This window comes from Medicago truncatula, unplaced genomic scaffold (genome assembly GCF_003473485.1).
Source record: "Medicago truncatula cultivar Jemalong A17 unplaced genomic scaffold, MtrunA17r5.0-ANR MtrunA17Chr0c02, whole genome shotgun sequence".
Classification (NCBI taxonomy): Eukaryota; Viridiplantae; Streptophyta; class Magnoliopsida; order Fabales; family Fabaceae; genus Medicago; species Medicago truncatula.
The window spans coordinates 317144-329812 of NW_024340361.1; the positions used below are offsets into that span (position 1 = coordinate 317144).

Below are 12669 nucleotides of genomic sequence, written 5' to 3' on the forward strand. Positions count from 1 at the left end.
CAATCTTTAGATGCTCAGCATGTTCTTTTTCAGTCTTGGAGTAAATCAAAATATCATCGATGAATACAACTACGAACCGATCCAAAAATGCATGGAAGATGCGATTCATATACTCCATAAACACTCCAGGTGCATTGGTAACACCAAAAGGCATAACTTTATATTCATAGTGACCATAACGCGTTCTGAAAGTCGTCTTCTGCATATCCTCATCTTTTACTTTAATCTGGTGATAACCTGACCTCAAATCAATCTTGCTGAAAACACGTGCACCCACTAACTGATCCATCAAATCATCAATTCTTGGAAGTCGATACCTATTCTTGATAGTTACCTTGTTCAATTGTCGATAATCAATACATAACCTCATACTACCATCTTTCTTCTTTACTAGCAAAACCAGCGCTCCCCAAGGTGAAACACTTGGTCTAACAAATTTCTTCTCAAGCAAATCTTCCAACTGTTTCTTCAACTCAGATAATTCGGAAGCGGACATACGATAAGGTGCCATCGACACCGGCTTCGTTCCAGGAACAAGATCAATCTCGACTTCTCTCTCTGGAGGCACACAGGAATCTCATCTGGAAAAACTTCAGGAAATTCACACACCACTTGTAGCTTATCTATCACTACTTGATTCTCAACAGATAAAGAAGCCATCAACGAAAACATCAAGATACCATCGCGTTCCAGTCGCTTCAGCTGCTTAGTAGATAAAAACTCTGCACCACTCTCCTCTTCGACGGAAGAGAAATGCACTGACTTGCTAAAACAATTAATAAGAACGTGGTTGTACTCTAACCAGTTCATACCCAGAATCACATCCATACCGCTCAAAGGTAGACAAACCAAATCCATTTCAAAATCACGACCAAACATAGACAAAGGACATTTCAAACATACAAGAGAAGTAGTCACCGAACCCTTAGCTGGAGTTTCGACAACCATCTCTCCATTCATATCAGACAAATCAAGACTCAAAGCAGAAACACAATCATAGGCAATAAAGCAATGAGTAGCACCAGTATCAATAATAGCAACTAAAGGAGTATTATTAATATAGCAAGTACCTCTGATCAAACGATCCTCATTCTCCGTCTGCGTACCATTCAAAGCAAAGACCCTACCAGTAGTCGGCACCCTCTTAGGCTGAGTACACTGTGAACTAATGTGACCCTCTCCATTGCAGTTAAAACACACAATGTCCGTACGCTTGCATTCAGCTACAATATGACCTTTCTTGCGACACCGGACACACTTCTTGATTTCCTCAGGGCAGACGTTGCTTTTGTGGCCTTTCCCACCACAATTGAAACACACAATCTCAGTAGCATCCTTCTTCTTAGGCCGCCTATCATCGACCATCTTCAGGGGCACTGTACGGCTTAGGACGACTCTGCTGTCCCTTGCTCTTCCTCTCGTTCACTATCTTGTAGTGAGCCTTGGTATCCTCTTCATAGATCCTGCAGCTATTGACCAAATCCGGAAAAACTCTAATCTGTTGGTATCCAATCGCCCTCTTGATGTCGGGCCTTCAACCATTCTCGAACTTGATGCATCTCGAGAACTCAACATTCTCAGCAGTATAGTGCGGGTAAAACTTCGCCAACTCAACAAACTTGGCAGCATACTCAGTCACAGACATGTTTCCTTGCTTCATCTCAAGGAATTCAATCGCCTTCTTCCCACGAACATCTTCCGGAAAGTATCTTCTCAGGAACTCTCTCCTGAACACAGCCCAGGTCACAACAGCTCCTTCTTGCCCATGGGTAGGTAGAAGGCCAACCCACCAGTCATCAACTTCCTCAGCTAGCTGATGAGTATCAAACTGCACTTTCTGATCCTCAGTGCACTACATAACACGGAAAATCCTCTCAATCTCTTTAAGCCACGTCTGGGCTCCATCAGGGTCATATCTTCCTTTGAAAGTTGGAGGGTTCTTCTTCATGAAAGTCTCCAACATCCTATTCTCAGCATTCGCACCAGCATTTGCGTTAGGTTGTTGTCCCACAGCTTAGGCAACAGCTTGTAGTGCAGCAGCTAACGCATCATCGTTTCTTCCAGCCATTCCTGATATTCTTCAAAAGTAGCAACAACAACATAAGATAGTAATATAAATATTACTAAGACTCGACACGACTCTTCTAATTGACCGGACGGACCAACCTGCTCTGATACCAATTGTAACACCCCGTTTTCCCAATATAAAAATTTCTAAACATTTTATCAGAGTATTCAGCATAAACGGGATATCACATACAAAACATAGTCCAAAATTAGTTAAATAACAATTTAAATTTAACAAATATTTCAAACGTTGCAGCGGAATTTAGTTCGTAATCCATAAATCAGTTTGGCACGTAGGCTCCATCAAAATATCTCAAATGAGTTAAATCAACTTCACAAAACATCATAATTGTTCAACGTCATAAAACATAGGCATGATAGTCACGTAAGAGAATGAAGTATGCAAATAACCCCATCCCATTACGTATCAGAGAGACCTAGACGACACAGTGAAGGCAAGGCCACTCACGACGGCAACTGCACACTAAACATGATCACCTGCAAGTTACTCATACGAATGGCAACGTTTTCAAGCAGAAGGGGTGAGATTTCATAACAAAATAATGTTAATCAAAGTAATTCGAATCATAATTAACATTAACATCATAATCATTCTTAAATAACTTTGCATATTCAGATGACAAGTATCACGTATTCACATATTCAATCGTCATCAACAACATAGCATCATGGACATGATAATGTGACAATGCTCTTAGACTCCTTATATGCATGTGGTACCAATCGTCATCATAAGTATTAATATACTTTAATCGTGCAGAGGACAAGGCTCCTATAAATCGTGCGGAGGACAAAGCTCCTAATAATCGTGGTGAGGACTAAGCTCAATGAAATGCTATGCATGGACTCTTATGAACAAATCACCGTAATCAACATATCAACATGCATCCAATAATTTGGAGCTAAACGTCATCATTTCATCATATAAATACACTATGCACTTAGTTAAATAACAGCAGCAGCATAAACAAGTCACATAACAGGATGATATCATTATATCAATAGCACATCAATTGTATCATAGTTAAACCTTCATATCTTACATAATTGCACAATACATTAATCATACTCAATTAAATTTGAACATATCTTAAACAGCTTTACAGACTGCATTAAACGTCATCATTAGGTCTCATTATCATAAGGGGGTTCACTCTTGATCCAAACGTGCGACACAGATCGCACAAACACTCAAGACACTAAAAGCTGGAAGTGCTCGCGAGGAGTGACTCTCAAAAATACGTGGTCTCCTTCCTAAAACTCAAGATCTTTTCTACGTTTATCGTGATAACTCTTTTGTCGACTCTGCGACGCTTTCATTTTCTCTTGAATCATCTGAACTTTCTTAGTAGTCTGAAGGTGTGAAAAACACAAGAAGGGGGGTTGAATTGTGTTTTCTTTTTCTCTCAAAAAAAAATACTTCTTCTGATAAAACTTCAGAAGCAGTTTGTGAGTGCTTCTGATGAAGTGATCAGAATCAGATTGCAGCGGAAAAGAACAGAGCAGAGAAAAGAAAGACAAAGACACAAGCAGTTATCCTGGTTCCTTCCACAAATCGGAAGTAGTCCAGTCCCCCTTGCACTTCCAAGGAGATTTCACTATAATCACAAAGATTACAAATGCTCAATACTCTCTAAGTATGAGACTTCTCAAAAATGCTCAAGCACACACGCAAGAGTCTTCCAATGCTCAAGCACTAAGCAAGAGTCTTCTAATGCTCAAGCACGCAGGCAAGAGGCTTCTGATCAAACAAAAATACAATGAATTAAGTTTGACTTGAACACTTGATATACAATCAGTGGTGTTCACAATACAATACAATTAAGACTCTAGACTTTTGAATTTCTAAGATGTATCAAATCAGTGCAGAAATTCAGTGTGCTTTGTAGAATCAACTTGACAGAGTTTTGGCGCTTTTGAACTTGTATATCTCTATATCTTATCTTCAAGTCTTCACTCCTTTATATAGAGGTGTGAAAGAGACGTTGAGATAATCAGCACGTCTAAAGAGTCGTTTGAAATCCTTTGATCATCCACCAGTAATCCTTTGCCTGATTTGGGTGTAGTCCTTTGAAGAATAAGCTTCAAATTCATTCCCATCTTGAAGGTACAAATTCTGCAGGCATGGCTGTTGTCTTGTCTTGTAGCGTAGACAGAAAGCAGAGTAGTGGAGGTAGTGGTTGTACACTTGTACTTTGTCAACTCTATTAACGAGAGACAAGTGCTCAGTGCTATCCATATATCCGTTGATACCTCCCTTTCAATTCTTCGTTCTTCTTGGATAAGACTGAATTGAGAATCAGCTACTTTGAATCTTCCGTTTGTTTAAAGGATCAAACATAGCTTCTGGTGAAGATATTGCTTCTGATGAAAACCTTTGCTTCTGATGACCTTCTGCTTCTGATGACGTCATCACTTCAGAAGCACTTCAGCTTCAGGAGCAGTTTTCTTCAGATGCTTAGAATTTCTTTTTCTTTCCATTGTTCTTCCAAGACCTATTGAAATAACTTGAGTAGCCTTTGGTCCTGTACACTTGAACAATTATTAGTAATAACCAATTGACAATTTTTAATACCTTGTTATCATCAAAACTCAATAAGGTTCATTGTGAAACACATTTTGTTCCAACATAGTCTGCTGAACAATCTCCGGTCCTAAGACCACTCTTTCACCTGACTCGAACCAGCACAACGGAGTTCTGCATCTCCGACCATATAAAGCCTCGAAAGGTGCCATTCCAATACTAGAATGATAACTATTATTGTATGTGAACTCGATCAACGGAAGATGACTATCCCAAGTTCCTCCTTGCTCAAGAACACAAATCCTCTAGCGACTGAATTGTCCTCTCCGACTGACCATCTGTTTGTGGATGATACGCCGAACTCAATCTCAACTTCGATCCCAAAGCCTCTTGCAAACTTTTCCAAAATCTAGAAGTAAATCTTGGATCTCTATCTGATACGATGCTCGAAGGAACACCATGCAACTTCACAATCTCCTTGATATAAATCTCTGCCAACTGGGAAATAGGGAAACTAATATTAATCGGTAGAAAATGAGCCGATTTCGTCAATCTATCAACAATAACCCAAATTGCGTCGTTCCCTATAGGAGTATTCGGCAAACTCGTCACAAAATCCATTGATATACTATCACATTTCCATTTTGGCACATCTAAAGGTACCATCATTCCGGCAGGTTTCTGATGCTCGACTTTCGACTTCTGACAAACTAGTCAGGAATACACAAACTGTGCCACATCTCGTTTCAAACCAGACCACCAGAAAATCTTCTTTAAATCATGATACATCTTCGTAGCTCCCGGATGGATACTCAAGCTACTCCTGTGACTCTCTTCAAGAATCATCTTCTTAATCTCTTTATTGTCTGGAATACAAATTCTTCCTCGGAATCTCACCACACCTTGATCATCGATTTTAAAATCATTGTCTTCAGTCCGATCTCTAGCAACCAACAAGTCCACAAACTTTACATCAACTTTCTGTGCTTCCTTGATACTTTTAAGAAATTCACTATCAATCTTCAGCATACCTAGTTTCACACTCTCAGGTGACCATTCGCAAACCAAACTCTTATCTCTGAACTGTTCAAGTAATTCGAACTCTCTGACCATCATAGAAGACATATGCAATGTCTTCCAACTCAAGGCATCTGCAACAACATTAGCTTTACCTGGATGATAATTCAAACCAAAGTCATAATCTTTCAGCAATTCTAGCCATCTACGCTGCCTCATATTCAATTCCTTCTGATCGAACAAATACTTCAAACTCTTGTGATCACTAAACACCTTAAATCTCGAACCATACAAGTAATGTCTCCATATCTTCAATACAAAGACTATGGCTGCCAACTCAAGATCATGCGTAGGATAATTCTTCTCATGAACTCTCAACTGTCTTGAAGCATAAGCTACCACTTTACCTTCTTGCATAAGCACACCTCCTAAACCCAACTTGGACGCATCACAATACACCACAAAAGGTTCATCTGACTTCGGTAAAATCAGCACTGGAGCAGTCGTCAGACGCTTCTTCAATTCACCAAAACTGTTATCACAATGGATGTCCCACACAAAAGTTTTACCTTTACAAGTCAACTGCGTTAGCGGAAGAGCTAACTTGGAAAACCCTTCAATAAACCTTCTATAGTAACCAGCTAAACCCAATAAGCTTCTAATCTCTGTAACGGACTTAGGAATCTCCCATTGCGATACTGCTTCAACTTTAGATGGATCCACAGCAATACCATCACTAGAAATAACATGGCCAAGGAAACTCACTTCTCTCAACCAGAACTCACACTTAGACAATTTGGCATAAAGTTTCTTCTCTTTCAACACTTGCAAGACAATCTTCAGATGCTCAGCATGTTCTTTTTCAGTCTTGGAGTAAATCAAAATATCATCGATGAATACAACTACGAACCAATCCAAAAATGCATGGAAGATGTGATTCATATACTCCATAAACACTCCAGGTGCATTGGTAACACCAAAAGGCATAACTTTATATTCATAGTGACCATAACGCGTTCTGAAAGCCGTCTTCTGCATATCCTCATCTTTTACTTTAATCTGGTGATAACCTGACCTCAAATCAATCTTGCTGAAAACACGTGCACCCACTAACTGATCCATCAAATCATCAATTCTTGGAAGTCGATACCTATTCTTGATAGTTACCTTGTTCAATTGTCGATAATCAATACATAACCTCATACTACCATCTTTCTTCTTTACTAGCAACACCGGCGCTCCCCAAGGTGAAACACTTGGTCTAACAAATTTCTTCTCAAGCAAATCTTCCAACTGTTTCTTCAACTCAGATAATTCGGAAGCGGACATATGATAAGGTGCCATCGACACCGGCTTCGTTCCAGGAACAAGATCAATAGAAAACTCGACTTCTCTCTCTGGAGGCACACAGGAATCTCATCTGGAAAAACTTCAGGAAATTCACACACCACTTGTAGCTTATCTATCACTACTTGATTCTCAACAGATAAAGAAGCCATCAACGAAAACATCAAGATACCATCGCATTCCAGTCGCTTCAGCTGCTTAGTAGATAAAAACTCTGCACCACTCTCCTCTTCGACGGAAGAGAAATGCACTGACTTGCTAAAACAATTAATAAGAACGTGGTTGTACTCTAACCAGTTCATACCCAGAATCACATCCATACCGCTCAAAGGTAGACAAACCAAATCCATTTCAAAATCACGACCAAACATAGACAAAGGACATTTCAAACATACAAGAGAAGTAGTCACCGAACCCTTAGCTGGAGTTTCGACAACCATCTCTCCATTCATATCAGACAAATCAAGACTCAAAGCAGAAACACAATCATAGGCAATAAAGCAATGAGTAGCACCAGTATCAATAATAGCAATTAAAGGAGTATTATTAATATAGCAAGTACCTCTGCACTACAAAAAAATGTGTATTTTCCGGCGGCTAAAATTTGGATGTTCCGGCAGTTTTAGCCGCCACTATGTACATTTCTGGCGGTTTCAAAACTGCCGAAATTTTGTCTACCACAAAGTTTAAAGCGGCGGTTTAAGAAGGACCGCCATGTTAACTGCCGTAATACGCGTTTGGTTAAAGCGGCAGTTTTAAACGCCACAATATACATTTTTTCAGCAAAAAAAATTGAGCATAGTGGCAGTTTCAACTGCCGTAATGCCCATTTTCTAAGAAAAAAATACTGCACATAGTGGCAGTTTGAACCGCCGTAATATTAACTTTTTTAACAAAAAAAAAATCTGAATGACACACCTAAATAGCAATTAATAATACTAATATAGATAATTTTTGTACATAAATTGTAATATTACAATGTGTAATATAGTCCAGCAACCATGAATGTTTATAAAGTTCTTTAAAAAATATGAATGTGTATAAACTAAACTTAAGCTCTTCAATTATGTTGTAGAGTTTATCTTTGATCCCTTCTACATATGTATGGTCATCCTTATCTTCTTAATGTTATATTGTTCTTGAACTTCTCTGACACACACACACACACGTAGATCAAATAAGGTTCACATAATGCTAAGTCACAAAACAATAGAACTTGATGAAAAAGAATTAAAAGAGGAAGCGAAAGAGGAACCTGAGTTTCAAAAACAATCCCCGATTGATCACTTGTCTTTCTATCAGTAACTCTCCCAAAGTACTGACTAAGCCAATCTTAACTAATTATCAACTAGTTTGCATTAAAAATAACTAAGCCTATTAAAAGATAAAGCAACTAGAACAATGTTAACAAAAGAGAAGATCATTATGCATATTGTTACTAACCTCTAGAACAATCTTTCATTCCATGATCTTGTCACTTGCCATAACGAAACTGTAGGTGCAAAACCAGGAGTATAGGTGAAAAAGGATACAACAAGAGTTCAAGAATAGTATGATGCATAAGTTTCACTACCTTTTGCTCTAAAAAAAAAACCAACACAAACCCTATTGATTAATTAACTAACTAACCTGAGAAGTGAGTCGACATCGTTAGCCAAAATGATGTCGTCAAATATCTCGTTGTACCTGCAAGGATATGCAAAGCAACCAAATTAAATAAAATTCACAGGTACATTGATGATGATATCTTGTTGTTCTAATTTCTTGAATACCTTTATTTGTTCAAATTTGGCAATGATATAACACATCTATTAAACAACAATGAAACTGCAAATTTATTGATGAACCTTGGTCATCCTAGTAGATAGCCCTCTTTCTTTAGTATACACAGAACCTTGAGAATTTTAGATTGAGTTTGAAGGTTTAGATTCTGTATGTTCATTTGATTCTAAACACCATATATAGTAATCTGAAATCAAAAATTAGCAAGAAAATCAACTAAAATGTGCCTCCTTAACTAACACAAACACACACATTATGTCCCCTAACCAGAAGCCCTTCCCTTTTATAGAGTAAAACAATTGGTATGGTATTCTAGAAGTGATTCTGGTTTGTTTTACACAAATAAGCAGTCTGCAACAAATTATAGTTCAGAAAACTAACATCTAAAATTTTGCCAGTGTATTGAATCGATATCTTTGTTGTTCATTAAAACTTAACATTATTCACAGCATGAATGAGAAAAAGAGGAGGCATGACAATTCTGTAATAGGATTTAGGGCCTTCATATTTAAGAGCTTATTATATAAGAAAGACAACAGTTAAAGTTGATTGTGAGTGTTTAACGAAATCAGTTCCATGTTGAAGAAAATTGACTGTGAATGTTTATAAACTGCATAAACATGTATATTTAGAATGGATTCTCCTATTTGTCCTCTAAATTTTTTTTGAAAACTACATAAACAAGGATATAAACTGTGAGGTGGATCACATTCACATATTCATTCTTTGAATTGTCCATATCTTATAACTTTAGAGCCTATATTGGATGACGCGTTCTCAATTGTGCTTGAAGAGTGAAAAGCACTACCTGCAAAACCAAAACCAAAACCATACCATAAGGAGTTTGAATTGAAGCACAATCAGCACTGCAGTGATACTGAGCTGCGTTTCGATCTTGTCAGAATCCTTGTAGCTTCATCATTCAAACAATACAAAAACCTTAAAGCCCAACAATCCAAACAACATTAAACAAAAATGCCCTTTCTATTTCAAGTAATGTCCTGATTCTTTTTGTACCAATAATAAAGATTCAAATTAATAAATTTTACCTTGATAAACTGAAGTATGAGAGCTGAAGAACTGTGAACCACGGTGAAACCCACGAAGAACCCCAATTGCACAGAACTGAGATCGCGAAACCGCGAAACTGAAATAAGAAAGTACGCGCAATTAAAAGAATTTAGAAATTAACAGAAAAATACTCAAATTAAGAAATTAACGAGTAAAAATGTGAGTTGATTGAATTTCTGCGATTGAGGGTGATAGGCGAGGATGAAACGAACAACTTGGTGGTGATAGGCGAGGGTGGTAGTGAGAGAGTCAGATTGACGATGAGTCTTCGTCGATTGAGAGTGATATTGAGGGAGCCGAGGGTGAGAGTGAGATTGAGGGTGAGCGCCGGTGAAATTGACAAAACCAAGGGTAAGAGTGAGATTGAGTGTGAGAGTGATGAAGATCTATAGGTTTCAGATTGAGAGAAAGTGAGATTGAAGAAAAAAATTAGGTTTTAGGGTTTGAAGTTATGGGAGGAAAAGGAAAGATGGAGGGATTTTTCCCTCGTAACATAAAAAATAAAAAACAAGGGATTTTCTAAAATTTTAGGGAAATAAAAAGAGGGTGTGGAGTTGAAAAAATTAAAAACGTTAATACTGGCGGTTTAAAATGCCATGATAAACAAGGTTAATTGTGCCATAATATTTTGTTAATACCGGCAGTCGAAACCGCCGTAATGTACAGTAAAAGGCGGCGGTCAATAAAACTGCCGCAATACACTGGTTATAGTGGCGGTTATCATGGACCGCCGATATAAAACCGCCAGAATTAACGCGTTTTTTTGTAGTGCTGATCAAACGATCCTCATTCTCCGTCTGCGTACCATTCAAAGCAAAGACCCTACTAGTAGTCGGCGTCCTCTTAGGCTGAGTACACTGTGAACTAATGTGACCCTCTCCATTGCAGTTAAAACACACAATGTCCGTACGCTTGCATTCAGCTACAATATGACCTTTCTTGCCACACCGGACACACTTCTTGATTTCCTCAGGGCAGACGTTGCTTTTGTGGCCTTTCCCACCACAATTGAAACACACAATCTCAGTAGCATCCTTCTTCTTAGGCCGCCTATCATCGACCATCTTCAGGGGCACTGTACGGCTTAGGACGACTCTGCTGTCCCTTGCTCTTCCTCTCGTTCACTATCTTGTAGTGAGCCTTGGTATCCTCTTCATAGATCCTGCAGCTATTGACCAAATCCGGAAAAACTCTAAGCTGTTGGTATCCAATCGCCCTCTTGATGTCGGGCCTCAAACCATTCTCGAACTTGATGCATCTCGAGAACTCAACATTCTCAGCAGTATAGTGCGGGTAAAACTTCGCCAACAAAACAAACTTGGCAGCATACTCAGTCACAGACATGCTTCCTTGCTTCAACTCAAGGAATTCAATCTCCTTCTTCCCGCGAACATCTTCCGGAAAGTATCTTCTCAGGAACTCTCTCCTGAACACAGCCCAGGTCACAACAGCTCCTTCTTGCCCAAGGGTAGGTAGAAGGCCAACCCACCAGTCATCAACTTCCTCAGCTAGCTGATGAGTACCAAACTGCACTTTCTGATCCTCAGTGCACTGCATAACACGGAAAATCCTCTCAATCTCTTTAAGCCACGTCTGGGCTCGATCAGGGTCATATCTTCCTTTGAAAGTTGGAGGGTTCTTCTTCATGAAAGTCTCCAACATCCTATTCTCAGCATTCGCACCAGCATTTGCGTTAGGTTGTTGTCCCACAGCTTGGGCAACAACTTGTAGTGCAGCAGCTAACGCATCATCATTTCTTCCAGCCATTCCTGATATTCTTCAAAAGTAGCAACAACAACATAAGATAGTAATATAAATATTACTAAGACTCGACACGACTCTTCTAATTGACCGGACGGACCAACCTGCTATGATACCAATTGTAACACCCCGTTTTCCCAATATAAAAATTTCTAAACATTTTATCAGAGTATTCAGCATAAACGGGATATCACATGCAAAACATAGTCCAAAATTAGTTAAATAACAATTTAACTTTAACAAATATTTCAAACGTTGCAGCGGAATTTAGTTCGTAATCCATAAATCAGTTTGGCACGTAGGCTCCATCAAAATATCTCAAATGAGTTAAATCAACTTCACAAAACATCATAATTGTTCAACGTCATAAAACATAGGCATGATAGTCACGTAAGAGAATGAAGCATGCAAATAACCCCATCCCGTTACGTATCATAGCGACCTAGACGACACAGTGAAGGCAAGGCCACTCACGACGGCAACTGCACACTAAACATGATCACCTGCAAGTTACCCATACGAAGGGCAACATTTTCAAGCAGAAGGGGTGAGATTTCATAACAAAATAATGTTAATCAAAGTAATTCGAATCATAATTAACATTAACATCATAATCATTCTTAAATAACTTTGCATATTCAGATGACAAGTATCACGTATTCACATATTCAATCGTCATCAACAACATAGCATCATGGACATGATAATGTGACAATGCTCTTAGACTCCTTATATGCATGTGGTACCAATCGTCATCATAAATATTAATATACTTTAATCGTGCAGAGGACAAGGCTCCTATAAATCGTGCGGAGGACAAAGCTCCTAATAATCGTGGTGAGGACTAAGCTCAATGAAATGCTATGCATGGACTCTTATGGACAAATCACCGTAATCAACATATCAACATGCATCCAATAATTTGGAGCTAAACGTCATCATTTCATCATATAAATACACTATGCACTTAGTTAAATAACAGCAGCAGCATAAACAAGTCACATAACAGGAGGATAACATTATATCAATAACACATCAATTGTATCATAGTTAAACCTTCATATCTTACATAATTGCAC

General features: G+C 38.5%; 1 protein-coding gene across 1 annotated transcript; it reads right to left on the reverse strand.

The window, feature by feature from the left end:
• Positions 1 to 8130: 8130 nt before the first annotated feature.
• Positions 8131 to 10451, reverse strand: LOC120577841 (uncharacterized). Its single transcript, XM_039829732.1, has 6 exons — positions 10435 to 10451; positions 10042 to 10215; positions 9808 to 9905; positions 9500 to 9566; positions 8606 to 8662; positions 8131 to 8468 (listed from the first exon to the last, which is right to left on the reverse strand). Exons 1-6 carry the CDS (start codon positions 10449 to 10451, stop codon positions 8435 to 8437), a joined length of 447 nt encoding a protein of 148 aa, XP_039685666.1. The 3' UTR covers positions 8131 to 8434.
• Positions 10452 to 12669: the final 2218 nt, after the last annotated feature.